The sequence below is a fragment of the Rattus norvegicus genome, chromosome 4 (genome assembly GCF_036323735.1).
Source record: "Rattus norvegicus strain BN/NHsdMcwi chromosome 4, GRCr8, whole genome shotgun sequence".
NCBI classification, from domain to species: domain Eukaryota; kingdom Metazoa; phylum Chordata; class Mammalia; order Rodentia; family Muridae; genus Rattus; species Rattus norvegicus.
This window is the reverse complement of record NC_086022.1, coordinates 162,504,035-162,531,815: the sequence shown is the minus strand read 5'-3', so window position 1 is coordinate 162,531,815 and position 27,781 is coordinate 162,504,035. Positions and strand designations below refer to the sequence as shown.

At 53.3% G+C, this 27,781-nt stretch overlaps 1 protein-coding gene across 11 annotated transcripts in view; it reads left to right on the top strand.

Annotated features, from left to right (window-relative positions):
* Positions 1-27,781, top strand: part of Tspan9 (tetraspanin 9) — a 181,671-nt gene that overhangs the window by 149,884 nt on the left and 4,006 nt on the right. For all 11 annotated transcript variants that reach the window (NM_001107890.1, XM_006237498.5, XM_063286149.1 and 8 more), the window contains 4 exon segments: positions 25,963-26,154; positions 26,429-26,503; positions 26,747-26,848; positions 27,409-27,540. In NM_001107890.1, coding sequence (NP_001101360.1) covers positions 25,963-26,154; positions 26,429-26,503; positions 26,747-26,848; positions 27,409-27,540 — 501 coding nt within the window.

The following is a 27,781-nucleotide window of genomic DNA, read 5'->3' as shown; positions in this document are numbered from 1 at the left end:
TCCATTCTGGGTATCCCTGGCTTCCAAAGGCTACATTGCTTCTTAGAAGCTTTAGGAACAATGGATTTGCATGCTGTAGAGTGACTTCTGAATAGATGCTAGGAGATCCTGGGATGAAGAGGGTCCCCGGTACCACCCCATTCCCCTCCATCCCCATTAGGTCCTATGCCTTTCCTTCCTGCTGGCAGCGCCTGGTTCTGGGGTGCTGCACCACTCTGATTGGACAGTCCTTGAGCGCCAGGCAAGCAAGCGGACGCCTGGACCAAAGCACGTTTTTTGCACTTGCCAGTTGGTAGAGCGATCTGGAAAACGCCAAGCTTGTTTCCACCTCCCAGGCATTGGCCAAGGGAGGTGCAGGGGCCAGGAAGGATGTCCTCAGAGCAGTCCCTGGGCATCTACGCTCAAAGTAGAAAGGGACCATCGACTCCTGCTGCAGGAGAGGAATAGTTTTCAGTTTTCTTTTTCTCAAAGCACTGTGTGTTCCAAGTGGAGCAGGGCACATTGGGTCCTATGCTAGCTGAGGTGGAGGGGTGAGGAGAGAGGTGAGATATGACTTGCCCTCCACTTGCCACACAAACTTGGAACACCTCCCTGTGCCCTGGTGACCTGTAAACTCCGCAGGGTGGGAAAGGGCCACCTGCTGCTTCTCCTACCATGGGTGTGTCCACGCTCCCTTCAGAGAGCCTGTGCCACCAGCATGGTGACAAGCCCCTTGCCTGCATGAAAAGCCAGCTTTCCCTTTGCTTGTGTTCAGGAGGTGTCTGCCAGCTTCGCGAGATGCCTGAGGCTGTATTTTGAGGTCTGTTAGGCAGTGTGGTCATTCTCATCGTCCATGGTTGTGCACGCTTTGATCTAGTCTCCCACCACAATAGGTCACCCTCGAGCCTCGCTTTTACACGTTACTTGAGGATGTGTGTTATGTTTTCTGTATAAAATGATCTCCCACTCCTGTCAGGACCCCAGAACTGAGGCTTCTCTCCATCACCTATGTGCTGTGCATCAAGACTGTCCCCGCTGGTTAGAGCAGCCAGGAGCTCTGTCTCATCTCTGCTCTGTCTCTCAGGCTAGCTTGCTTATGCTGAGGCCAGCCTGTTGGCAGTCACACACACCTTCCTAGGAGGGTGGCTCAGGGACCAGATCTGTGACTCGGAGCCCTTTCCTGGTGGCATGACACAGCCCTTGAAATATGTAAAGCTCGGCACTTAGCCCTCTGTGCCTCCTGTAAGCTTCCAGGTCTGAGGAATGCCTAGGTTGATGACGGTGCATCTTAAGCTGCCCAGGAGAAGGGGCATGGACCTGGGAGGACTTTGGGGGGAGAAAGCAGGGTCTGCTGTTAACACTTGAACTTCTCTCTTCCCTCCTTCCCCCACCTACCTCTGGGCTTTGGGGGTCATCTTAGATCTAGATACAGACCTAGACCATATCTGTGCCTGGGGTAACTTCCAAAGCCCCTGGGGCAGAGATGAGGAAGATGCTATGTGTGAGTCTGTGGGTGTCAGAAAGAGGAGGGACAGGCTAGATGGTGAGTGACTGATTTTGGTTAACGATGGACAGGCTTGAGATAAAGAAAAGGATGTTGACCCTTTCCTTTCCTTGCTTTATTCTTTTCTCCTTAGGGATTTTTGAGTCTCACTACCTAGCCCAAGCTGGACTTGAATTCACAATCCTCTGCTTCAGCTTTGTGAGTGTTGGGATCATAGGTGTGCACCCCAACCCGGGCAGGAAGTTGGTGCTTTACAAAAAGTGTTCACTTCTACTATGGATCTAGTGTGTAAGTCACTAGATAATACTAGGAAGAACTGAGGGGGATAAATCAATGTAAATTAAAATCCTCCACAATGCTGTTCTCCTGAGAGAGCCACTGCTCACTTGTTGTTAATAGGGATGTGAGGGAGGTCCTTTAGTTGCAAAGGACATTAGCTTAAAAGATGGGGATACAGGGCAGTGATTTCTGCATATACCCCAGGAGTACCGGGTGACCAGTCAGCACCACGCCTAGTCTCAGAGTACAGTGGGCCTGGGAACCTATGGTAGAATAAAGGTGACTGGGGCTAGAGCAGCCTTGGCGGTTAGCTCCTGCCCAGAAAGAGACCCCTGGGCTTTCCTTAGACCCCTAGTGGCAGGACCCCTTGCTCAGCTAACATGTTGATGTGCTCTGGTCTCTGGGCAAGAGAAGTTAAGTCATTTCTTGCCTCATAGATTTTATCGCTTGGTCCCTGTTCTGTCCTCTGGGCTTCATGGAGGATGCACAGCCTCCGCAAACGGCTGCCTCTTGCACACACCTCAAACCCATCTGCAAGGCCAGCGGATCAGTGAGCGTGGTCCTTGCCACAGGAGCGTGAGCTCCTGAGCCCTGCTGCCCAGCACCCGTGTGCAAAGATTCGTGAGGTGCTTTATGCTTTTGATCCAAGCACTGAGGAGGCTGGGACAGGACCAGCTAGCCTAGCCAGACCAGTGACCTCCAGCTTCCGAGAGACCGAAGTGCCATCAAGGAAGATGCTCAAGGTAGCTCTCCAGCCTCCACTCCTCAAACACACACATACAACCCTGCCCCTTTTTCCTCTCTGTACCTCCCTGTTGTCAGGCCTGCCACTCAGGTTCCCGCATGGTTCCTGTGGGCGCTGTTATCCCTCTGCCCTCTAGGGCTGGTGTGAGTGGAGAGGGCAGGGCTGCTGGCCAGGCTTTCGGAGCAGGTGAGGCAGAGTACTGTGTGAGAGGGTATGTGGTGGCAGCAAGAAAGGGAAGCCCATTCCAGGCTGAGGAGTGGCAAGCAGGCAGGAATGTTTAGCCGTGGCAGGTGCACTCTGTGGGTTCCTACTGGGGCCAGGAGAAACCCCAGCCCCCTGGGCTCCCCCTTAGTCCCATGCCCTTATATGGTTGTCCTTATATAGCTGCCCTGCACTCCAGGACAGGGACAGAGCCCCTCCTACTGTACACACGCAGGGCTCCGGCCAAACCCAGGATGGGCTTATCATCACAGCCGGACTCAGCTGTTGGTCTGGGAAGCCTTCTGTAGTCCAGCACTTCGAGATGTGCAGCCAGAAATACAACCCTCCTGTTGGCAAGCGTGTAGGGTTTTGGCAGGCTGCCCTGTGGCCTATTTTAGACTGAAAGAAGCAGAGAGAGGGAGAGAGGTGCTTCTCAGGCTCAAGCCAGGACCCTCCCTGGGCTAAGTGGGCTGCTGTGACCATGTTTTCCCCTCAGTGAGGGGGAGGGTCAAGGATGAGAGATGGGGCTATTTTAGGGTGATCGCAAAGAAGGATTTCAGAATTTCATGGCAAGAGCTGGAGTTTAGTGAGCTGGTGTATAACGGGAGCATGCAAGCTTGTATGTGCACTGTCTAGAAAACAGGCTCACTGGCCTGTTCTGCCTTCCAGAGGTGCCCTGTGGCCTTAGAGGACAGCTCATTTGCTACAAGCCTACCCCCGAACAGACAGCAGTCTCCTAGAAAACCAGTCAACAGAGGCCAGAGACACTGGAATAGAGGCCATTCTGTTGCTGATAGGTGCCTGCTGGGTCGGTGAACAAAGTAATGGTGGCGACTCATGAGACACAGAGTTGCCTGCAGCTTCCGTTTAGACTCTGGACCTGAGCTGATGAACTTCTCACAAGCCCCTCAATCCGAGCAGAAGGGATGGATGGTGGGGAATACCTCTGGGGCCACAGTGAGGGGAGTGGAAGCCTGCCGAAGGCTGTGTGGGATGCAGTGTACCGGGGTGGATACCTGTAGTGAAGCCACTGCACAGAGAGGCTTCCTGGAAGCCCAAGAGGGACTAGGGTGGGAGAGCCTTCTCACCACTCCCCATCACTTCCTCCGGGACCTATCTGTGGAGATGGGATGCTGATGGTGCTGGCCCTGGGCATTCTTCAGGAAGAGGAGTGGAGAGAGTTCAGTTCTGAAGTGTGCTCGAGTGTTTCTAATGCTATACATCAGCCCAGTGGTGGGCTCTCTGGTAGGACTTCCTGGTATCTATGGGATTCTTAGAATTCCCAGCTGTGTGGGGACAGCTCTGGGAAGTCTGCTATGCTCAGGGAAGTAAAGGGACCAGAACAAGAGTCTAAAGGTAGGAACAAACCCCAGCCCTGCTGGTCCATGGGGTAACATTTGCTCTCCTGCTAAGACTGATATGGTTAGGCAGTAATGGCAGGGTACGTTCCCTACTGTACAGAAGGCTGACTGACCCAAAGCACTGAGCCCTTCTCTTCATCTTGGCCCTGACCTGTCCTGACCCCTTCTGACCCCGGCTTCTCTCCCCCTCCCTAAGCACCCATCCTTCCATCCGCATGCCCTGGCACTGGAGCCTAAGCAGAGGTGCAGAAAAGGAAGAGAGTCTCTGCAAGTGGGCAAAGAGCTGAGCCCTGGTGCCCAGCATCACCCCTTCCCCCAGCAGGAGCCCCACAGGCTGCACAGTTCAATACCTTCCTCCACCGAAAGGACTCTTGAATTCTGGGTTTACTCATGTAAACCCTTTCCTGGTGATGACAGTGACAGTGTCTGACCCATACAGAGCCATGTGCCAGGCATCAGGTGTGGTTTCAAGGGTTTCTCCTGCACTTGCTTCTTCTTTGTGGTGACGTTGATATTGAGGGAAACACTAGAGACTCCACAGAAAAATGAAGAAAGGGTCTCATGGATCAACTGAGTTGCTGAGGCCTCCACTTCCAAGTGTGGCCTTTCTTTGACATGTCTGTGTCCATGAGTGACGGACAGGCGCCATACATCGTCATGTAGAGCTTCTCTCTAAGTCTGGACCCACTCATGCATGGGTGCGCATGTGTCATGCATACACGTGTTGACTGCTGTAAGTTATATACTGGTCTCCAAGATAGAGGGGAGCGGCCGGCCAGAGGCGAGATGCCCCGATGCCAATCTGCCCAACCTGTGGGACACCTTTTGCAGCTATCACTTCCCCTCTGTCCCCCCAGAGCCCAGAATAGCAGTCTGCTGTCAGGAGTGACAATGGAAAGAAAGGCATCTGACTGGGCTGGAGGGTTGCTAGTTTAGGGACAGTCAACCTTGGGGCTTCCGGCCTGGCCGTGTCTCACCAGCGTGAGGCTTTTTATAGAGGTGGTGTTAGGCAAACCCAAGTGAGCCGTGCATAGGCCTCATCTGACTGTGGCGTATGGACCCTTTGCAAAGGTGGCCTAAGGAGACATGGCACCCAGGGTGACCTGGGTTTGAATCTCCCCAGCAGCTGACTTGCACTGCCCACAGCCACATCGCGGACGTAACAGGAGCAGCCGATCAGGGCAACTGAAAAAGGAAACAGGCTGCGCCCAACCCAGTGCTATTATTAAACTTTTCTCTAGTGCCCGCTCCCCACTCAGGCTTTTGCCACCATATTTGCGAGATCATCCCTGGGTCACCCACAAAGAATATGATGACCGAGAGCTGCTGTAGGAAGAACGGCAGTGGACACCAGTGGGCTTCTGTTCTTTGAGTGGTAGAAGACTGAAGTGTTTTCAGATCAAATATCTCGGGGTGTCTAGAATAGCAACTCTGAAAACTTATTAGGTCACCTAGCAATAAGGTGAGTATCTCATATACATCTGTCAGAAGCCTGTGTGGGCCAGTAAGTGCACACAGACGGTTTGGCGGTGTCTTCTAATTCTCACTGGTCCCAACGGAGGCCAAAGTCTACAGAGGGAGCAGATGGGCCAGGTAGGAACTGAGACGACCATCTGAAGAGTGTGAGCCCTAGGAGTTCCCCAGGAGCCTGCACACTGCTTCCTGTGAGCTGCTGAGGTAGATGGCTCTCCCTTCAGGAGGTCAGATAAGCTTCCAGCAGTGCCCTCATCTCAACATTGGAGGCTAGGTTAACTCTTCTGGGGGGACTGCAGACAGACTCCCAAGTCAGGAACTTGGGATGGCCTGAAAGCAGCTAGACTGTGAACTGGCCAGCAAGCTCTTTTGAGAAGGTGCCCCTGCCACAGGACTAGACTTGTTTCCTTAATCCCAGCGTCCCCTCTCACCACCCTTTTTCCTGCATTTCTTCTGACTTGGCTGTTAGAAACCAGTGATGTAATGAACACACACACACACACACACACACACACACACACACAGAGGAAAAAGGGGGCTGGCAAGGATGGGGTATCCCATCTTAAGGCCCACTGTGGGTAGGGGGCTGAACTTTGTTCATAGAAGTTTGGAGTTTTGAGGAAGGGACGTGCCACCGATTGTGGCTTTCTCACACCTCCTTTGGGGAAGCCACATCCTGCAAGGCCTGAGTCCCTGAAGTCAAGGCCACCGTCCTGGTGCTGAGCAGGGCCCTACATAGTGATAGGTGGTAACTGGTTCCCCCAGGAAGGTTGGAGGGGGAAGGGAGTGTATTAATAGCAGATGACAGGCTGCGCAGTATGAGCGGCCTCTCGCGTAATTGTCGATTTTGGGAGTGCCCTGGTTGGAGCTGCACGGTGAGGGAGGTTAAATTCGGCCTCCTTGGCTGATTGGCATTTCATGAGGTGGGTGCTAATCCCTTCAGGAGGTCAGATAAGCTTCCAGCAGTGCCCTCATCTCAACGTTGGAGGCTAGGTTAACTCTTCCGGGGAGGGGGTGGGGCGAACTGCAGACAGACTCCCAAGTCAGGAGCTTGGGATGGCCTAAAAGAGAAGAAGCCCACATGAGTCCACTTCAGAACTAGCTCCTGAAAAAACAGTCTTTCAGATGGTTCAGAGAGAACTTCTGGGGATATAGCTCTAGAGTAGAAGAGAGCTGAGGCTTTCCTCAGAGAGACCTAACTTGGGAAAACTTCATGGAGGGCGGGTTTTGGGGAGGATAGGGCGCCTGCCTTCCAAAGCTCTCCTGTCAGTCCACTCATGGCCTGAGGAATCAGGATCCCTCTCAACCAGGTTACTATGCCTCTAGGGTCCTCATCCAGCCTGGCAGTCCAGGGTAGACAGTACCCACTATAGCCTGTCAGGCTTCCCAGCCCACAGGTGGCAGTGCCTGCCTCCACCAACCTCCAGAGCCCTGTGCTTTCGCCACTGGCCTCAGGCAGTGCTGCAGCAGATCTAAGCTCCCTTCCTTTCCGTATCCTGGGAGCCGGTTTTCTCCTGGCGTCTCCCCCACGTACCCTCCTCAGTGCAGGCACCTACTCCACTTGGTGTGGGGTGTATAGGCCACACTCTGGCTTTCTTGGAACTTGGTTCTTCTCAGGACTGTAAAGCCTGGTCCCCGTGCAATGCAGTGTCACAGCCCTGATGGGCAGTCCTGCACTTTATGGCCACGTCTCCCTGCAGCGCGGACTCCCCCATTACTGCGCCGAGGCATCCAGGAACAACAGCGCCTGCTCGTTCCATTATAAACTCAACTAGCTGAAACCCACGGAGACACTGCAGGGATAAATTATGCCCAAAGAGCTCTCCTGTTCAAGCCAGCCCCCTCTGCCACCCTGTCACCCTTCCTGCTGACATCTCAGCACGGCTCCATAAGCCGCCTGCCTGTGCCCTTCCTCCTGCCTGGCATGGCTCCTCCTAACTGCTTCCTGTGAGCATAGAAACCTTGGAGACCTGAGGCAAAGGGCTTCTATGGCATATTCCTGAGATGGGGCCACCAACTTCATCTCCCCTGTTCCTTTGTGCAAGATGCTCCTGAAGGCCAGTCAACTTGCTGACCCTGCAGGACGGGGCCACTGTAGGAGCCTCTTCCTTCCAGGCAAAGGCCTGGCATGAAGAGGCCAGAAGTGCTGAGAAGCGTGGAAATGCTTCCTCCTCATTTCTCTGGAGTGACGTGTGAACTACATGGGGTTGGCTGGGAGACAAAGCCATCCACTCATGGAAGAGATTCCAGGACCCAGAATTTCTCCTTTGAGATACAGAGGGCACAACTAGACCATGGTGGGGGAACATTCGTGAGAACAAGGTATCCTGCCTCCCAACTCCCAATTTCCTAGCTGCTGTTGGCACCTGATCCCAAGGTGTCCGGTGAGGCCACTGATGACATCATTTTTCTTCTTCCATTTACCCCGTTCCCAGAGGCTGGGAAGAGCTTGGAACCAAGGCACAGCTGAGTGATCCTATGACATGGCCAGCCTAGTCCTCGGGGTCCTCTTCCCAACCATAGCTGAGAACCAGGAACCTCCCTGGGGCCACGTTTCCCTCGGTAGCTCCCTCGCAGACACCTGGAATGCGTGGATCATGAATCCATAGTCTCAGATACCCTGGCAGCGTACTATGCTCCATTCGCTGCCCTGCCTTCAGCCGAGACCTGGCAGACTGTGACCAGCGCAGGATGGAGACAGAGGCAGCCCAGCATCTGCAGAGCCATAGGGGAACTGATTGGTTTGCAGTCCTTGGTGTTCCCAGCAGCCTTTGGAGAAAGGCGTGTTGTCGTGATTATTCATGATGCACAAAGCCACCCTGCCATTCACCCTATTAGTTCTGTTCTTTTGTCTCCCGTACTACAAATGAGGAATTAGGTCACACAGAGGTTAAGCCATTTCCTCAAGGTTACACAGCCAGACCAGGGGTTTTAATTCACCTGAGCACATTGACATCTAGCCTGTTTCTCCTCATTTTTACTTTGTTTTTATTTACTTGAGTCTCATTTCTACAGAGCTTTTCAGGTCCTGCAGCATTTACCTCACTGCCATCCCGGGGACCTGGAAGGGGCTTTACAAATCTGATCCACTTGCATTAAATACCACTTTAGAGGAAAGTTCTCAAAAACTGACTTCCAAGTCCTGGGCTCCCCCTTCTTTCCCCTCCCTCATCTCTCCCTTCCAGATGTTTGTTAAGCCTTTACCATGAGCCTTGCCCAATGCAACACCCTGGAGATGTTTGAGGAACCAGCCAGGGCTCTCAGCTCCCACAGGATTCACATCGTGTAGGGCAGACAGACAACAGTCAACAGACAGACAGGGCGGATGTAAGGAAAACTCACAGAATAGGAGTGAGCCAGCCATGTGGCTGCCCACGGAGGAATATTCTGGACTAGGGAAATACCAAAATGCAAAATAATGCACTGTGCTTCAGACCTAATAGACCATCAAGAAGACAAGGATGGGGGGATACAAGGACGGCAGAATCCAGGCTGTGCAAGCCGTGGGAAAAGGCCTGAGATTCGTTCTGCATGGAAGGAAGAACCACTGGAGAAATTCAAGCCAGGACCACCTGGCCGCTTCTCAGAGAACGGGTCTCAGAGGGCCCAGGGTGGCAGCCGGAAAGACAGGAAATGAACACAGAGTTCAAAGGAGGGGTGGCTGTGGTGGAGGTAGAGGGAGCAAATGGGTGGTGTGAGTCAGCTTTGTGTTGCTACAACAGAATACGCGGGGTAACTATCTCACACAGAGAAAAGGTTTAAGGGGTTTAAGAGGTTCAAGTCTAAAACCAGGCTTAGCCTCAGGCCTCTCTCTGACTAGGATGCCAATGATACTGACAGGCAGGCAGCATGTGCTGGGACAAGCAGTCCACAAGCCAGGAAGCAGAGAAAGAGGAAGACCTGGGCTCCCACAGTCCCTTTCAAGGGCACACCCCTATGGTTGGCCTCCTAGTTGACTCACCACCTGTTACAGGTCCTCAGCGTCTCCCCAGTAGTGTTCCTGTGGGAACCGCACCTGTCCCACGCACTTGCATTTTGCAGGCACGCTCCTCAAAGCAGTGGCAGCTGGAGATGGGTATTAGGGTCAGTGCCCACGTCTCGCTGCTGCTGTTGTGGGATACAGGGAGGAGTCACGGTGACTCCAGCGTGGGAATCTCTGCCGTGATCCCGCTCGGTGTAAGATACCTGTGAGAAACCACAGTAGACGTGCCTGTAGACGTGCTTGTCTACTGCCAGGAGATGTGCTGTCCAGCTTCTGCACGGAGCTCATCAGGCAGAACTGAGATTCTGTGAGGCAAGGGCGCTGCTTCAGGGCGCAGTTCCCAGCGTAGTTCATGCTTAACCAATGGCTGGAAAGAAAACAAGGTGATTCCTGAATGAGAGACACCCATCGGCAGACCCACCGTCACATGCCACAGGGGCAGGAATTTGTTCCCTTGTGGGGAAGAAAAAAGTTTGGATGCTCTCGGGCTATGTAGAGGGACCTGCTAGACCCTTGGGGTCCCTGACGGTACTGAATCTGGGCACCAGCTACAGTCCAGAACAGGTTGTACCATGCAGAAGCCCAAGCTCTGGATATTTTCTTCTTGTGCAAATGTGGCTCAACCTGAAAAATAGCTCCTGCAGCTGACTCAACGCAAGGCTCTTGCAGGAGATTCAGGATAAGCAACCACACGGGCTGCCTGCATTGCTGGCTTGGGCAAATACCTCAGTCAACCCAGGGATCTGCAGGCCAAGCCTATTGGTGCAGAGAGGAAGGGTCAGATTGTCTTCAGCACATGGGTCTGCAGTAGAGCTCACTGTCCTTTCGTGAAGTAGAAGGATGAGCAGGCTGGCAGGGAGTGAGGTGGGGGGGAGAATCATAGGAAACTAGGTCAGAAAATGTGTGCCTTCGCAGCGGGATCAACGCTCTGGACAGTCAGGCCTGGAGGTAGACTCAACTAGAAAAGAACTGCTGTCTGTGGTTTTAAAAAAAAAATAGACTCTATGCTAAGGGGCCTAGGCCACGCCTCGAAAGCTGCAGGAGTCGCCAGGGTCATGAAATGGGGCGTGATGTGTTTGGACAGAGCATCAGGATTGTGACTGAGGAAGCTGGTAACCAACAGGGATGCCTGGTGTTCAGCAGGAAGGATGAAACTGGAAGCTAGACAGAGCAAGAGGATGAGGGGATTTCGGGGCAGGGCGGGTGCTGAGAATTTAGGAGTGACACTGGCCAGGAGAGTGACAGTCAGTAACATTTAACATCTATTCTGTGCTCCCGTTTAAGATCAGTAGGTGTGCGCTCGTGGTCTCCACTCCGTCTTGTGCAGAAGTACCGTGTGCACTTTGGAAGGAGAGCGTTCTAATCCCACCTTAGAATTGAAGGCTCTTGTGCCTCAGCTCCAGAGTTTGATCGGTTCAGGGTTCAGCTAGAGCCAGAGCCCAGTGTTGAGTCTACAGTGGAGCATTTATTTACTACTGGTCCCAGGTCCAGGCTTTCTGGAATACAGTAGATGGAAAGACATATACCAAAGGTAGAGACAGTGGGGGGAAGCACTCTGTTTGTTCTGATTTTTATAAGATAACACGCACGTGTGCTCGTGCGTGTATGCACACACGCACACACACGCACACACGCACACACACACATTTCATAGCTCTGGCTGCCCTCAAACTTGTGGCCATCCTCCTGCCTCAGGTCCCCAGGGGCTGTGGTTGCACGTACACCCCACCATGCCTGATGAAAAGCATGAGAGTGGACACGAGCGTGGACATGCCTGATTCTAAAGACCACAGAGTGGTTGTGGTATGCTGGTGGCCATTTGCAAGCAAGAAGTCTAGGCCTTCTGACTCCCAGGCAATGACAGCCTTCTGATGAAACTGACTACCTTCCTCCTGAGCAGCCTAGCGGTAGCCTCAGGTGGCAAAGTTCTGGTTTCCAGTGCCCACATGACAGGGTGCGGACTGGTGACAGGGAGCCTTAACGGGACTGTTTGGAGCCCCACCAGAGAGATGGCCCTGCCTGCTCTGGACTCCCAGGTAGCCATGGCTTTCTGGTTCTTGATGGCCTGCTCTGTACCAAAAGGACAGACTATAGAATCACCTCAGCCTTTGGCTTTTTTTCCTTGGAGCGAAGCCAGGCTCTAGCTCCCCAGAGCAGCTGGTGCCAGGAACCTTGACGGTTCTATCTCCAAGAAAGAAAAGCTTGTTTTAAAAAAGCAGTGTCTCCTTCCAGAGATGCAGAGCCGCCAAGTGGGTGGGAGCGGCACGTCTCCCTGTTCGTTTGAAGCTATCTTCCTGTTAGTTTGTGGGTGCCCTGCAGGCAGCACCGTGTGTCCCTCCCAATATTAACTTCCTCTGACTTCTGCCTGGATCTCCACAAACACTCTGTGGAGAGCTTCAGGGAAACTGAACTGCAAAGTGCGAGCGTCTGCATTCCGCCCTGCCCTCCCCTCTGCAGCGACTGCTCACTCACTCTCTCTTTTTGTTGAATAAGCAAAACCCTGGGCAAATGTATTCCTTGGATCTCATATGAAAATGCGAGGTAATTGTTTCTTTTCACTATTGTCAATATGTTTCAGTTCAGTTCCTTGAACTTTGCCCTTGGCTCCTCCTGCCAGCTCAGTTTAACTTGTAGGTTACCCCACCCGCACTCTTACCCTTTCCAACAGGGCCTCACCCCCCATCCCAGGCCTTGAGTGATCATCCTTACTTGGGGCAAGGGAAGAAGGAGAAGGGGCTGCTGGGACCTGCTTTTATATCCAGATTCCTGCCTCTGCCTATACTTGATCTAGGATGCCGCGTCACTGGGCTCTGTCCAGGTATAGAAATCACTCTGCACTCAGAAGTAATCGATGTGATTAATATCCAGGTCGGGATATAATTAGCTGTCTTGATTTAATGTCACTGTGGCTTGGAGCATTGCCAGTGTGTGTGTGCTTCTGTGGCTGGTGCCTGAAGCAGGACAGTGAATTGGCCTCCGATCTTGACCGTGGGGCCTGAAGCTAGCATCTCTAGACCTCCGTTACCTCAGTCGGGGGATCTTTGTCCTCATGTTGGTCTCTAGGGCACTGGGGTAACGGATGCTGCAGGCTCAACCTGGCTCAGTCTGCAGACATCCTTCCCTTGTTTCATCCTCCCTTCCCTCAGGATGATAGGGCCGTTCTTGTGCAAGAAGGGCAGGGTCTAGCCTCCTGGCCATGCTGCTGGTCACCTAGCCTTGGAATCTCCATCTGTTCACCCAAGCTACAGACCGACGACATCCTCTCTTGTCTCATGGAGCTGACAGAAGTGAAATCGCAGGATCTTGGGCTGGCAGTGGATTTGGGTATTGCCCATACGAGTCCATTCACTCGCCCCTGGGTCATACAGCTGATGACCAGTGTTCAGTCAGAGCTCAGCACTTTGCTGGCATTGCCTGCTGGCCCACCTGTCTTTTAAACCATAAGCATATGAGAGGCACACACCTCTCCCTGTGTGATGGTGGACAGGCAGATGGCCCTTGTCCTGCCATATGCTGTAACTCAGTTGGGGCATCGGGGGCTGGAAGAGCTTGTATAGCAGGACATCGGGTGAGGAGGTGGTCACTGCTGAGTGGCAAGCTTGTCTAGCTGTGCTGTTCTTTCCCTCCTTCCTTCCCTCACCTGCACTCCCACACTAAGTTTGTCTGTTGTCAGAAGGAGCCTCTCAGTGCTGGGAATGGAGCAGCCGGGGCTCCCACCCTGCATACTCACCTGTAGTCTGAGCACAGCAGGGGCAAAGGTCAGTTCTCAGTAGGGCTGAAGAGGCCTGTGAGTAGTCCCATAGTGAGAACCACTGCAGTGTAGGGGACAGGGAGCTGGTAAGACTGGAGGCAGAGACATGGGAGGCATGTTTAGGGGACCCCAGGCTCACAGATTCTGGGAACATCTTTATCTCGGGAGCATTTATTGTGCTAGTAACTTGAGAAGAGTCTGGGAGACTTAGGTTGTTGAGCACGGGGACTGAGAATCTTCCTTCCTTCTGCCTTTACCTGTCCTTGTGACACCTGATTCACCCACCTGAGGGTAGAACAAGCCAGAGGGGCACATGACAGCTTCCCCAACCTCCCCTTCTATGAGAAGCCTGGTTAAATCAGGGTGCCTGGGATCCAGGAAGAGGGAAAACCTCAAGTGGAAACCTGGAGTCTAGCTTGGGATTCACTTGAGCCCCTTCTGGGTCACAGAATGACTTCGAGCCCGCCTGCCTGCCCGCCCTAGCCCGCCTCCTCTTGAGCTGGCTTTCCGCTTATCTTAATTTATTGATGAAAACTTGTTTTACGGTCCAGAGCACAGACGGCAGCAGCTCCTTGCCAAAAGAAAGCACACTGCAAATCGGGAAAGCAAGCCACCTCCCGGAGATGGGCGGCTGGGGACCCCGAGGCTGGCAGCAGAGAAGCACATCTCAGTGATGCGTACTTCACAGTCTACCTGGGGTGACAGGGCAGCTCTGGGAGGCCAGTTATGGGCAACCCTCAGGCCACCTGGTACAAGAGCAGAGCAACACAGGGGCCAGCGGACAGGACCTCTCTGCCTTCCACCCCCTCGTTCCGTTCCTGGCTTCGGCTGCTCTGCCTGCCTCCATCACCTGGGTGGATGCCGACTGCAGGCTGTAAATACCAGTAATGGCTCCCGTTTATAGCCGTATACGAGGCACCGTGCGAGGAAGTTTATGTTCATGAATCTAATTTAATTCTGACGACAACTCCGGGTGGTACGTAACGTTACTTCCCCTTTAAGGTGTGTGCACTAGAGAAGCCCCCAGCTGGTAAATGTGAACTTGAACACAGCCAGAGTTGCCTCCAGCCTCCCTGATCCACACTGCTGGGCTCTGGCCAGTGGTATCCTCTGCGTCATGGTCTAGCCCTTAGGACCGGGTGGATTGGGGCTCTCAGGGTTGGCCTTGGTTCACATTACCCGAGGGTCACCTGCCAGGGACCCAGCAAGCCCAGGGCGATGATGGGCGGGTAACTGGCAGGCTTCCCTAATTGGTCCTTTCTGGAAGTTGCTCCTGTGCCTCCCGCAAACTCCATGTCCTTGTGGGTAATCACAGCATCCTGCTCACCCCATCCATCACCCGTGTCCCCGTGTAGATAAAAGCCGGGTGCCAATGAGCCCCGGTGTCCTCATCTATAAAAGGGGATAGTAACTCCGCACCTGCCAAGATAGGGCACCTGAAAGTGCTCTCCGCAAAACAAATGGCCCAGGGCACTTGCTGTTGTTTTCTGTTCCGAGAAGACAGAGGAGAGTGAAGAAGAACTGTAGACTAGTGTGTTTTGTTCCTTTCTCCTTGGCTCGCAGAAGGACAGCTAGGACTCTGACACACAATCAGCAAAGGGTAGGATCATCTGGGGTGAATTACGTACCACCTCCACCCCCATGTGTCTGTCCTGTCCATGATCTCCCCAGACTGGGGCCCTGCCACTTGTCCACACCTCCACCTTCCAGAGCCCCTCTATTGCTCCTAAAACTGCGTAGGTCACAGCTGCTGCTGGGGAGCCCTGGTCTGGGTGCTCACCCTGCTTGCCCTCCGCCCCGCTCCTGGTCTGTGTCCTGGCTCTCCATGCTGCTTAGCACACCATTCCCACTTCTGCCCACTCCTATTGAGAAGTTGTTGAAAAAGCAGAATGAAATAAGGTTTGGGGTTCTCCAGTCCTGTAGGAGGCACACTAGGGCAGTGATGAGATTGGGAAGATGTCAGATTGTGCTGGAAACCCAGCCTCCTGCCAACTCATATGCACGTAGAGACAGGCTACTCACTCAGCTTCTCAGATTCTTATTCTTATAGGTCCAGCTCCTAACTGGGTATGAAGATTTGATCAATGCTGGCTTCATTGTTGGTGTTGTCACTCCATCCCTCTGTCACCACCATGTCCCCACCATTGTCATCAGCTCTTCTTTCTTACGCCGAGCCACACTTGCAGTACTACATTGTACCAGGCAGGGTTTGGCTTCTCAGCTGAGTCCCCACGTGGGACTAGGAGAGTGTACCTCTAGGCCACAGGGCTTGCTAATACAAGGCACCATGGCTAGCCTTCCTTCCTAAAATAGGTCTGTGTGCAAGGGACACTCCTCCTCTGAGGAGCCAGCGGAAAGCTCAGGTGTAAGGTGTGGTGTACAGTAGCTGGCCATGTAGGGTAGCTTGGCGCTTTGTTCTCTCTGTGCCCTTGGTCCATCATTTGTGCCTCCTTGAGTTGGGAAGAGTGGGTAGGGCAGCAGAGACAAGGTGCTCAGGTGGGGGTGATGATCGGTCACCTCCTGAATGCTTGACCATGACCTCTACAAAGAGGTGGCAGAGAGGGAGTGGGGCAGGGGCTCTGTAGGCAAGGCCCAGCTCTACATGCAACCTGCATGACTATGGCTGAGTAGGCTGGGTGACGCTGGGGACCATCAGCTTGCAAGAGCACAGCAGGCCAGGTTCCTTGGCACAAGTTGAGAGGAATCTCAGGCCATCACTTAAGTTGGTGCTGAGACCATCTCTGGCAGAGACCCAAGCCTAACTGGCCATGTCCCCCACAAAGCATGTCAGAAATGCCACCCTTCTGGCGTGGGCGGGTGCAGCTCTGGCTGGCAGTTCAGACAGGCTGTGGGCCTCTGATCCCTCAAGAAGACAGATCGCAGGCTGACCATGCCAAAGGGCTGAGGCAGGTTGCATGCAGTCTCCGAGGAGGAACAGACCTGATGGCGAGCATCCGCCACTGGCTTGCTGATTTCTCTCTGTGTAGTTACAGTGTCATGCCCTTGACTTGGGTGGCCAAAGATTCACGCTCTTTTTATGAAATGGCCTCCTCTGTGGTGAGGGACAGAGGTAGTGGGACGAAGTGGCAAAGTACCGTCACCATGTGGCTGGAGGTGGGGCAAACTTTCCCAACACAGGAGAGCAGGCCCTGACCCTGTCCTTGGGGTGGGGGCGGGGTGAATCACAGGCAAACCGAGCTCTGCCATAGGATGTAATGGGAATTCACCGTTCCCTTGTCTGTGCCCAACCCCCATACTTTCAAAAAGTTTGAACAAGAGCCCAGTACCTTGTGCAGTATTTATATTCCAGGGAGCTCCAGGCACATAGAGGGCGCCAGCCTGCTTATCCTTGCGATGTCCACCGTGCTGAGAGGTGCTTCTTTCTCTCTCGCTCTGTAAACAGAGAAACATCGGAAGGCTCAAGGAACCTGCTAGGGCACACTACCTCTCCAACCCTAGTCTCTAGCCCTGAGGTTTGTCTGCCAGTGGTCCTGCCTCCTCCCAAGGTGAAATGTGTGACTACCACCTATGATGTAATATCCTTACACCACGGACTCTGCCTCCCTGACAGACTCAGCCATGGCTCCTGGCACTGATGCTGTCACGAGTGCCTTTTGCCCCCATTGCATATCACAGAATAAACATGGGGACAGCAGAGATGTTGGTGTTCTCAGTGTCTTTTCCCTAGGCCTCAGAAGCTCTGGAGCCCTTTGGGCCACCCACTTCACAGTGACCTTGGGATGGAGATAGTGCCTCAGGTGTGGTTCCAGGCTGTATCCCTGGGTCTTCCCTGCTGTAAAAATCACGGCTATCTGGGTATAGATGAGTGCTGGTGAGAGCTGCTGTCCCCCGAGCCTACCTTAGCGTGAAACACTAGCCTAGCGCCAGGCCTATGGCCATGTAGGTTACTGGATTTGGGGTAGCCTGAGGCACCATGCTATTTCCTGCTGAGCATGGGGGGTTGGCATATCCAGAGGTCACGGAGTTCCCCTCCACCAAAAGGCCATTGTAGTCTAATGCACTAACCTAGAGGCCATGACTGATTTATCAGCATTCTTCATGGGACATTCTCCTGGGCTTGCCTTGTCTGTGTTAGCCTGTTATCTCCCGTGTATTCAAAACTACGGGGACGATCCAAAGAGCAATTGTGTACCTGTTGTCTAGGGCCTAGAGCTGAAGCTTTCAGTCTGGGGACCCAGACCCTGATTGCTGCTGCCAAGAACCAACAGTTAACTGGTTGGATTGGTGAAAGCCCGGGAACACAGGATCACAAGCGTATTCTGGTGTACCTTCTCCCCGACCCCTGCCGGAGTCCCATCTCATTTGAGGCCGGTGACCACCAGGCTGGGGAGAGCTCTTGGCCGAGAAGGTGCCTGATTGGGACGAAAGCACACTTCTTCCAGAGTGTGCCGCTGTGGGATGGGCAGCAGTGGCAATCAATGTTTATGGACTATTGAGTGATCACTCTTCCTTACACAGCTGGCAGGGGCTCTGTGTCATCTGGGGCTCTTTGGCATCCCAGCTACATATCACCTTGTCCTTCGTGGGGCCATTCTTCAAGCTTCATGCTTTCAGGTCATGAGCACGTTTGAAGGGCAGGTGTGGCACCCCCACCCATCTTAGTGCCCAGCCACACAGGACACTAGAGGCCATTTCAACAGCTGGAGAGACACTAGCTTCTGAGAAAGCTGACGGACCTGGGAAGAGTGCAACGGGGCAGCCGCCCTGGGCAGGTGCCCTTTCCTCCTGGGGGGATGAACCTAACTTTAGGGCTGTGCTGGGCAGCACAGAGTGGGTGGCGAGTAGTCCTTGCCCCTTGCTCTGTAGGAACAGCATCTTGCTGCACTCTTCAGTGGTCTTTGAAGCCCAGGGCGGATCCAGATTCTCCTGTCCACACTGGGTCATCCTTGAGTCCTACTAACCCCATGTAAAGAGCAAGTGGAGCTGATCCCAAAGGCCAAAGCCAGACCCCCAAAGTCCCATCAGAGGAGTCATACTCCAACAAAGGCAGCAATGACTGTGACCCTCCCAGAGCCGAGAGGACAACAAGCCCCTTAGAGCCACAGGTGGGAGGTGGTGACTGGGTTTTGCCTCTGCCTAAGCCCTTAACACACAGAGAAGAGTGAAGGATGATACTGTCCTTGGGCCTTGCAGGATTGTCCTTGCCGTGGTTTTTCCCCTCCCCACATAGGTACTGGAACATGACTGGGCTCACTTTCTACTGGGGGAAGGGGTTGTCAAGAAATTAGGGGGAGGGGGTTGTGGAGAAATTAGGGAAGAGGTGACAAGGGTGTGTGAAGAGACTTGACACTCTGGAGTCATATTTAAGAGCAGCAGTCTCAAGATGTGCGTGTGAACACACACACACACACACACACACACACACACACACACACCAAGCACAGTATTCTTAACTTCAGTACAGAACCAGCCTATGCTGGAATCATCAAAATGTAACTGGGTTGTAGGTCGCAGGTGCCTTATGCAATGTGTATTTGGAGGAAAATTAGGCTTAGAAATATGGGTGCGATCTCCCTGTCACCTCTAAGGTGGGGACTGTGGAGTGGAGCTGTGAAGAAATTGGAGGCCTGTGAGGAAAACAGCATCCAGTGAAGAATGACCAAGGAATAGTTCCATTCAGTTTGAAATTCTGCACACACTCAATGGGAGGTCAAGCTGCCGAGGCTACCAGTCAAACCAATGGGGCTTATGCTGGGCTCGAGAAACGTAGAGCTTCAAGTGTGGGAGGGAGAGGTATCTGTCTCTGCTAGCCCCCTCCAGTTAGAGTGACTTTCAGTGTGAGACAGATGAGCAGCACAGGGTGACTCAGAGGTGAAGGATGTAGAAGCCCTTTCCTAGGCAGGGAGGAGACTTGGGAGAGAGCGTCACTAAGTACACATGTTCAAATATTTAAAGGCCTGTCACACTTGTTTTTGGCGAGCTTCTCGGGAATGAGGAGTGATGCATGCTAGCCACAGGGAAGCGGGATCTAAGTTAATAGACTCCTTCCCTGGAGTCACATGGAGGGGACTAGAATGCATACTGAAGGCAAACGCTCAGATCAGATCGGGGGGGGGGGGGCTTCATGGCTGCCTCCCCTCTGGCCCTTGCAAATCTCCACAGCCACCATCCTCCTGCTGGCTGAGTGACTTTGGCAGAAGTCTCTGACTTTGTCCTCTGTTTTCCCTTGGTATGGAATTGGAAACGTGCTCCATGGCTCCCCTGCTCACCAGCCACCAGCCGTCTGTCTCTCTTTATGGCCATGAGAATGAATGAGCTGCAGAGCCCTCGGAGGCAGGGAAGAGAGCCGCTTGCCATATAAAGTGGCAGCCCCTCCCTCCCCCACCTTGGCGGATCCTCTCTGCTCCCCTCTCTGCTCCCACTGCAAAGTCCTTAGCAGGTCGGCATCTTTCAGGGCCGGGCGGACTCTTACAGGCGCCAACGGCTCAGGTGGTGCAGTTAAAATCCTACGATTGTCTTCTCATTGCCACATCTGCTAATTGATGAAATGCCATCATGTCTTGGGCACCGGGACAGCTGTGAGCCCTTGTGTTCTGATGTCTTCTGCTGGCCAAGGGGGTTTGAGGAGGCCCGGGATGGTGCAGGGCCACTGCTGGAATCCACATCCAAGCCCGAGTCTGGGGCAGCTTTCTTCAGGTGTAAGACGTAGTGGGCCTGAAAGTTAGTGGTGTGCAGGGCTGTGTTAGGCTGGGGCAGGCAAGCACACCCCAGCCATGTCAGGAGCTGCTGAGGGGATACTGGAGCTTCCCAAAGTGGAGAGGACAGGGTATATAGGGAGCTTCTTTTTTGAGTGGTGTGCATGTACCCCTGTTCCTGAGCTGTGCCTTGCTCAGGCCTCTTGACCACTCAACTGCCCACCCACCCACTCACCAGTTCAGTTCCCAAAGCATTCAGTGTTCCAAGTATTTTCTGGGCCCTGCAGTGGAAGAACAATGGAAAACTATGAATCTGGTCCTCAAAAGGAGCTATGTTTTTTGTGACAGAAGCCTGGGGTTGGGGCTAGGATGAATTCATGACCTTGGCCTGGATCAGTCCACCCTGGGAGGGCCTGCCTTTCCCTTGTGAAAGGCTGGATGGTGGAGGTGATGTAGAGTCACCAGACAGAGGTGAATTTGGAGCAGCCATGGCCTGGAGAAATGGGGTTTCTGTGTGAATGTCCTACCTGGAGGCAGAAACGAGCCATCAGTCTAAAGCTACCTGAAGATGAGATTCAGCAGCTAATATGTGGCTAACAGTGTGGGGAATTTGGTCGCAGGACTAGCTTGGTTGTGTCCACATTCCTTTTGGGGTCTCACTTTACCTGCTAGACATGTGCCAGGTAAGTTTCTAGGAGACTAGAAAGCCTGAGGCAGGCTGAAGGACTCGTCTCCTTTATGGAGCCTGCACCTTTCCTTTTGCAGGACCAGGGCAAGGTCCAGATGGCTGCAATGCATGGACAAGGCCGGGGCACCGTTCTAGATCATGAAGATTTATCCTGAACAGAACAGACCTAAGCCCAGCCTTGATGGGCTGGGTGCAGACTTTAGGTTAGGGGTTTGTCTTGTCAAGTCCTCTGTGGGTTTCCTTGCAGCCCTGAAATGAAAGGCCCTGTTTGAATGAGCTACAGAGGAAGTTTGCAACTTAGAAGCCTCTTTAGCTTGCTGATTAGAGACAGGTTCCAACCAGTCCTGGACCGCTAGAGGAGGCTGAAGACCTCTTCCTCGGAGCGTGTATTGGCTGGATCCTGATATTCCTGAGTCACTCGGCCTCGCCCTAGATTCTTCAGTCTCCGATTCTATGGCCGCTCGGTCATCTCAGCTGAGACAACCCTCTGTTTTTAGAAGGGAATTTTCTCGAATGCCACTTACTAAGCTCGCTGGTACCTTGCCTTGGCCTAGCCACCAAGGCCTTATGTTTCCTGAATGGTACCCACCACAGGGATGGGGTGGTTCCCTCCCCCCCTCCTGCCTCACCCTGGCCCTGGTACTCTGACTTTAGAGCTGGTTTCCTGTTTTCATGGCCCCCCAGGTCTTGTTCCCCAATCCCACAGTAAATTTGTGTCTGCAGTCACCACCTCTGTCTTGCCCACAGTCATCTACTAGATGTGAGCTCTGGCCGGCTTCTGACCTGGCTTGAAGCCTCCTAGAGCCTGTACCATCTTACCATCTTCTTCAGGGTTGTGAGGGAGAATGGGAGTGCTCTCCCCAGTGGCAGTGTTCTCAAGGAATTAACTGGCACCTGGGCTGGAGAGGGGGCTGGAGACAGCCCCCCCCCTTTGGTATCAGGTTAAATAGTGTCTTGTGGTAGCTTATTGTGAGCACTGTAGCTTGTTCAACTGTGTCCCTTGGTCTCTGTGCTCTACATGCCCAAAGCTTCCCCTCTGCTCTCTCACCTCAGTTGTGACACGTCACAACTGAGACCTCAGAAGTGTCTCCAGGTGTCTCCAGTAAGCATGAACTCTCCTCCCTGAGATCCACTGGTCTAGGGGCAGAGGCAGCATTCCTGAAGCTTGGCTAGATCTGGGCTAGAAGTGAACAGAGTGGAGGGCTAATCCAAACCACAGTTTAAAGAGAATCTGGCCTCAGAGAGCTACAAGGTACACAAGACCCAAGAGAGGAAAGAGATAGTTTGAAAAAGGGCTCCAGCCACTTTCTGTAAACTGAAAAGCAGGTCCAGGACATTCAGACAGGTCTAGTGTGGATGGGGGCTGAGGCAGGATGTCTTAGTGCTTGGTACTGGCAGGCAGGTCTAGGGAGTGGCAGAAACAGAAGGAGTAGCACCTGAAGCTACAGAGTGGGGGTTGTCCCAGCCTGGCAGTGTCTTCCTCTTCTCCCTCGGTGTCCTTAGCTGGAAAAGGAAGCTCCAGTCTTTCTTTTCTTCTTGCCTGGAGCCTCAGGTGTGTGTGTGGGTGTCACTTAGTAGAATGTTCACGTCAACAGGAGACCCCAAGGACATGGGTCACACTGTGCGTGCCCCATGGCACAGCAGGTTGCCTGAGAGAACTAAAGGGGGCCTGATGGGAGTGGGAATGGGTATGGGGGGACTCTGAAGGAGGCTGTCCAGGAGTCAGGCTCAGGTTCCCCTATGCTGGGACTGCCTGGATCTCAGCTTGGTGAGACCTCAGGTGGGAAGTAAGATGAGCGTGGAGGTTCAGTGGAAGACGGCTCCTGACGGATATCTGCGAAGCTTAAAGACCATATTGAAGGGCATGGGGTATGAAGTCAGAGAACCAATTGGGGGAACTGCTGGGGTTTCCCATGGACATGCTCCTGGACACCAGAGGAGCTCCCCCAAAATAGAGGGGACTCAACAGATCTGCTCCCAATGAGCGGGATGGAGAAGGCTCTGCCTTAACATAGGCGCCCCAGAGGCCTGCAGCAGCAGGATGGCGGGGGCATCTTACATCCCAGGAGCCCCCAGGCTAGGCTCCTCCATCCCAAACGAGTACCTGCCCTGGAGGGTATTCCGTGACTCATTCAAGGGTCGGATTTATAGAGCCATAAATCTTTGGTTCAAAATCATGAAATTTCCAGGGTATGATTAATGAAAGAAAAATTGAGAAGGCAGCTCAGAAAACTGACTGGATTGAAGAAAGTCTGGGTGATAGGCTGGATGCAAGTTAGAGCATCACAGACCAACCCTACAAGCTTCTGAACCAGACTGGAGCGCCACCTAGTGGTCACAGAGGGCATTGGCGAGCACCCATTCCCTACAAGGCTTGGAGGTGATAGTGACTCCCAGCCTGTAAGGGCCACAATCCTAGGGTCTCACTTGAGGTCACTGTGGTGCAGAAGCTATTATGTGACCTACCTCTGGTCCCCTACAGCTCCTTGAATCATCTATGACTTAGACATGGTGTGTGTGTGTGTGTGTGTGTGTGTGTGTGTGTGTGTAGGTGTGTAGTCTGCACCATTCTGTTTTCCCATTTATCAGAATTCTCTTCAGTCCTCAAACCCATCTTACTTTCAACACTGCCTGTCTCCCATGGGACCATGTCTCAGTGCTCCTGCATACTCTGATGTGTGGCCACCAGTTCGCCCCTAGTCATCACAGGAGTCCCTGCCTGTGCTGGCTGCCTCTTGCCCTCAGTGGCCTCTTTTGACAGCCATGACTGTCAAAAGCATCTGTTAGCTCATGTCACACTCAGCCCTGGGGCAGAATACCCACGTCCTCCTACCTTCAAGGTCCTGTTCTGTTGGTCCCCTGACTACCTTCCCACTTTTACCTTGTATCTACCACATGCCCCTGCTGTCATTCTGTGGCAGCCACATAGCGGCTTGTCCCTCCTTGTGGACAGGCGTGGTCGTAACTTGAGGCCCCTTAACTTGATGTATCTTTTTTTCTGAAGCATTTTTGCCTCTTTATATGGACACCCCATCGTTTCATTTATCTGTGCTTGTGTTGGTCACGTGTGTGTGTGATCATGAAAATCTCCTCTCCACCCAAGCAGGACATTTGCCAGAGCTGTTCACTACTTCCTCCTGGCACTGGCATTCGATGACCGCGTGACTGGTTAGTCTGTAGGCCGTATGAGCGAAGCGAGCGCAGCTCCTAGAAGCTGACGCCCCTTCTCCTCACCCTGAGTGTCAGAGAGGAGAATTCCTTGTCTGTGGATGCTTCTTCCCTGCTATCCAGCTGCTCTCACCGTACATAGCCCTGGCTGTCCTGGAACTCACTCTGTAGACCATGCTGGTCTCAAAGTCACCAAGATCCACCCGTTTCTGCCTCACAAGTGCTGGGATTAAAGACGTGCACCACCACTGCCAAAGTGGGATTCATTCGAGCCGTTTACAGACCAGCTACTCCAACAATGGCCACCTCCTCCAAGAACCCAGTAGTTATTCAGTCCATGAGGCTGTCTGTCCTGGCTGCTCTTTAGTAGATGCCAGAATCCAGAAGAAATGGGCTCTGATGTCAGTGAAGGCGTGGACTGGTCAGCCGTGGTGAAGGCAGGCAGACTAAGAGCAGGCACTTCCTCCTGCAGTGGCCTTATGTAGGGATGTGGCCCAGATTTAAGGCTGATCTTCCCACCTCAAAAGCTCTAGACGCAGGGAAAGTCTTCCCACTTCAAATAATTAGTAAAGAACCCCCCCCCCCACAGGTGTACCCAGACCCTTGAGGTTTAGTTCATTTTCGATGTGGTCGCATTGACAGCCAAGAAAAGCCGTTATATTGCTCCATGGAAAAGGGCTCTACCCCTCGGAGTGTTAAGGTCACAAAGCCAGGGCGGGCGGGCAGAGGGGAAGCCAACACCTGTGGCTCTCAAGTCCCTACCTTTCCACTGCATGGAAAACTTTTGTCTTCACCTCAGGCCTCTCCCATGTCCACTTACCCTTTGGTGATCGCTCCCTCCAGCTGGCGTCTCTGACCGGGATAGTGATGGCCTCTTCTAAAATCTTGTAGCCGTTATTTGGCGCCATTGTATACTGGTAGATGCCACACTTTTGTTGCTCCCGTTCAGCTAGCATGGAGGCCCTTGGAAGGCAGGTCTCTAATGTGGCTGTAGCTTTTCTGGCACAGAAGACTGTGTGTCGTAGGTACTCGATAAATATTGGCTGACTGATGGATTGGCTCCACAGACTCAGCACACTTCCCCGGAGCTGGGGTGGGAGTGGGGCGAGCAGAGAGTGTCAGCTAAACGGAGCATAAAGCAGTGCAGGCTGCAGGTTTGCAGCTGCGAGCGGGTGCTCTTCCAGGCAGAGCTGCTGGCTTTAGTTATGGCTCAGGGGGTGCTGGTGGAGAGGGCCACTTTACAGGCCCATCCGTGGATGGTGAGGTGTGTTCATTCTTACTGCTTTGATAAAATACCTGGCAAAAGCCACCTCTGGAGGTTTTTGTGGCTCACAGTTTGAGGGGACCACCCATCAGGCTGGGGAGAAGGTATGGCAGCAGCGGGAGCTTGGAGGCAGCTGTTCTCATCCTACCTTAGGGAAAGAGAGAGAAGACTGTTCACTCTCTGCTCCTTTCTCAGTGTATTAACTAGAGACAGGGATGGTGCTGGCCCCATTCAGGCTGGGTCTTCCCACCCCAGTTAAGACTTTCTGGAAACACCTGCATAGACACATGCAGAGGTGCATTTCTATCATGGCACCTACCACGATGCCAATGAAGAGTCACCAACACAGGAATGAATACGGCATGGAAGACGGTGTCCTGCCCCTTAGCCAGCCCATGAGTACCTTTTCCCTTTACCCATGGAATGCTTTTCAGACTTCAGAGAACAGTGGGTATGTGACCCTTCTGTTCAGGGTAGTGGGAAACACCCACCAAAGTTTTGGCTTTGAGAGCCAGTGCCATAGGTCCTCTCCCATACACCAACCAGTCGTACTCAGTCCCAGCCTCCCTTCTGAGCATGGGGTATTCTCTGCCCAGAGGAGTAACCCGAGTTGCACATTTGTGTAGTTTTCTGGTTTTCCCTTTGTCTCATTGAAGTTGATCTTCAGAGAGACCTTGCGAGGTTTATGAAGCTGCCTCATCCCATTTCCTGGAAGGGAGACTGAGGCATGCAGTGGCAAGGGTTCGTGTCATAGGCTTTGGATCTGTGACAGTACCTAGCTTTTTATAATCATTTTGTATCTCAGAGTCAGGGGTGGGAGACTCTCTCTCTTTGCCTGGGGGGTTAGGGGGGTTCTGGGAGATGAATGAAGTAAGAGCAGTGTTGGTCTAACTGGTTTCCTCTCTCTCCAGCTCTGTGGCTGTGGACTGCTTGGAGTGGGCATCTGGCTCTCTGTGTCCCAAGGCAACTTTGCCACCTTCTCCCCCAGTTTCCCCTCGCTGTCTGCAGCCAACCTTGTCATCGCCATAGGCACCATCGTCATGGTGACGGGTTTCCTGGGCTGCCTGGGGGCCATCAAGGAAAACAAGTGTTTGCTCCTCAGCGTAAGTTGGACTTCATGTTCCCTTCATTGCTTTCTAGGGCTCCGGAACTGAAGTCCATAGAAATGGCTTCTATAATGTTCTATCCCTAGCCCTGGCTGTCCCTCTCCCTCTCTCTCTCATGTCGTCTGTCTGCGTTTGCTTAGGAGTAGGTGAAGCCTCTCACCCAGCTTGGGAACCCTGCCTGTCCCTTGCCTTCCCCCATTCTCTGTTGCTACCCACCGCTGGCCATCGACACTACCCTGGACCCACCCCGCATTTGCACTTGTCTTTCTAGTTCTTCATCGTCCTGTTGATCATCCTGCTGGCAGAGCTAATTCTTCTCATCCTCTTCTTCGTCTACATGGACAAGGTAAACCTCGCAGAGGGGAGCGAGATGGAAGGTCACAGTCCCAGAGCTAGACCAGGCCAGGGGAAACACTGGCTAGCAGATCCTGCAGACTCATATGCAGGAAGCCTGAGGGTCCCACTCCAGCCACTTCTCTTCCCCGTCTATAAACACTGCTCCAGCATTCCCAGCTGGCCAGAGATGGGTCAGGGAAGAGAGCCAGTGGCCCGGGCCCAGCCAACCCATGGTGTTGCCCCTCATTGTCAGGTGAACGAGAATGCCAAGCAGGACCTGAAAGAGGGGCTACTGCTGTACAACACTGAGAACAACGTGGGGCTCAAGAATGCCTGGAATATCATCCAGGCCGAGGTGCGGCTCGGGGCTGTGCATGGTGTAGAATGGGGCAGGCCACAGTGGACCTGTGTTGTTGGGAGAACCACCCCTGCTGGGCATTTGCCTAGACCTGAGGCATCAGATGATACCGTGGGATGCCACTGGGGAGGGGTGAAGAGATGGCATGGGTCTCGGGAGTGGGCAGGCCTAACATGGTGAGCGACAGGAGTCACCAGATCGCGTTTGGCTCAGGTGTCAGGCTCTGATAGTGACAGGGATATAAATCTCTGCTCCCTGGTGCACATAGACCCTGGCAATCAGCTTGGGAGGGCCCTTACCACAAAGGAAGAAGGTCCAGGTACTGGTGAGCCAGTACTGGGCTGGGCTATTCCACCCCACATCTGGTGCTCGGCCCAGAGGGACAGTAGCCCTACCCTCTCCCCCTGCTGGTGTAAGAAAGAGGAGTCACTTGCTACCTCCGGGGACCTAGCTGCAGCTCATAGAGGGGACAAAGAGAAGTTAGTTCTTTTTTTCTATTCCTGCGCTCTTGGGTGACTGCCTTGGTGGGCTGACTTATTTGGCCTCACTTCCCACAGATGCGGTGTTGTGGGGTCACTGACTATACAGACTGGTATCCAGTGCTCGGGGAGAACACAGTTCCTGACCGCTGCTGCATGGAGAATTCCCAGGGTTGCGGGCGCAACAGCACCACCCCCTTGTGGAAAACGGTGAGGCTGGATATCAGTGCCTTGGGCTCACGGATCCCACACACCCTGGATGTGCCTCCCAGGAGGAGTGGCGGGAATTGGGGAGAGAGGTATACTGGAGTGAAGCCAACAGCTGTGTGTGTGTGGGGGGGGTGTGTGTGTGTGTGTACACATGTACATGCACATATGTGCTGGACCCACACTTGGAATTCAGAAGATAAGGGCTTGGATGGGATTGAGGCAATGCTGCTGCCTGTTGTAA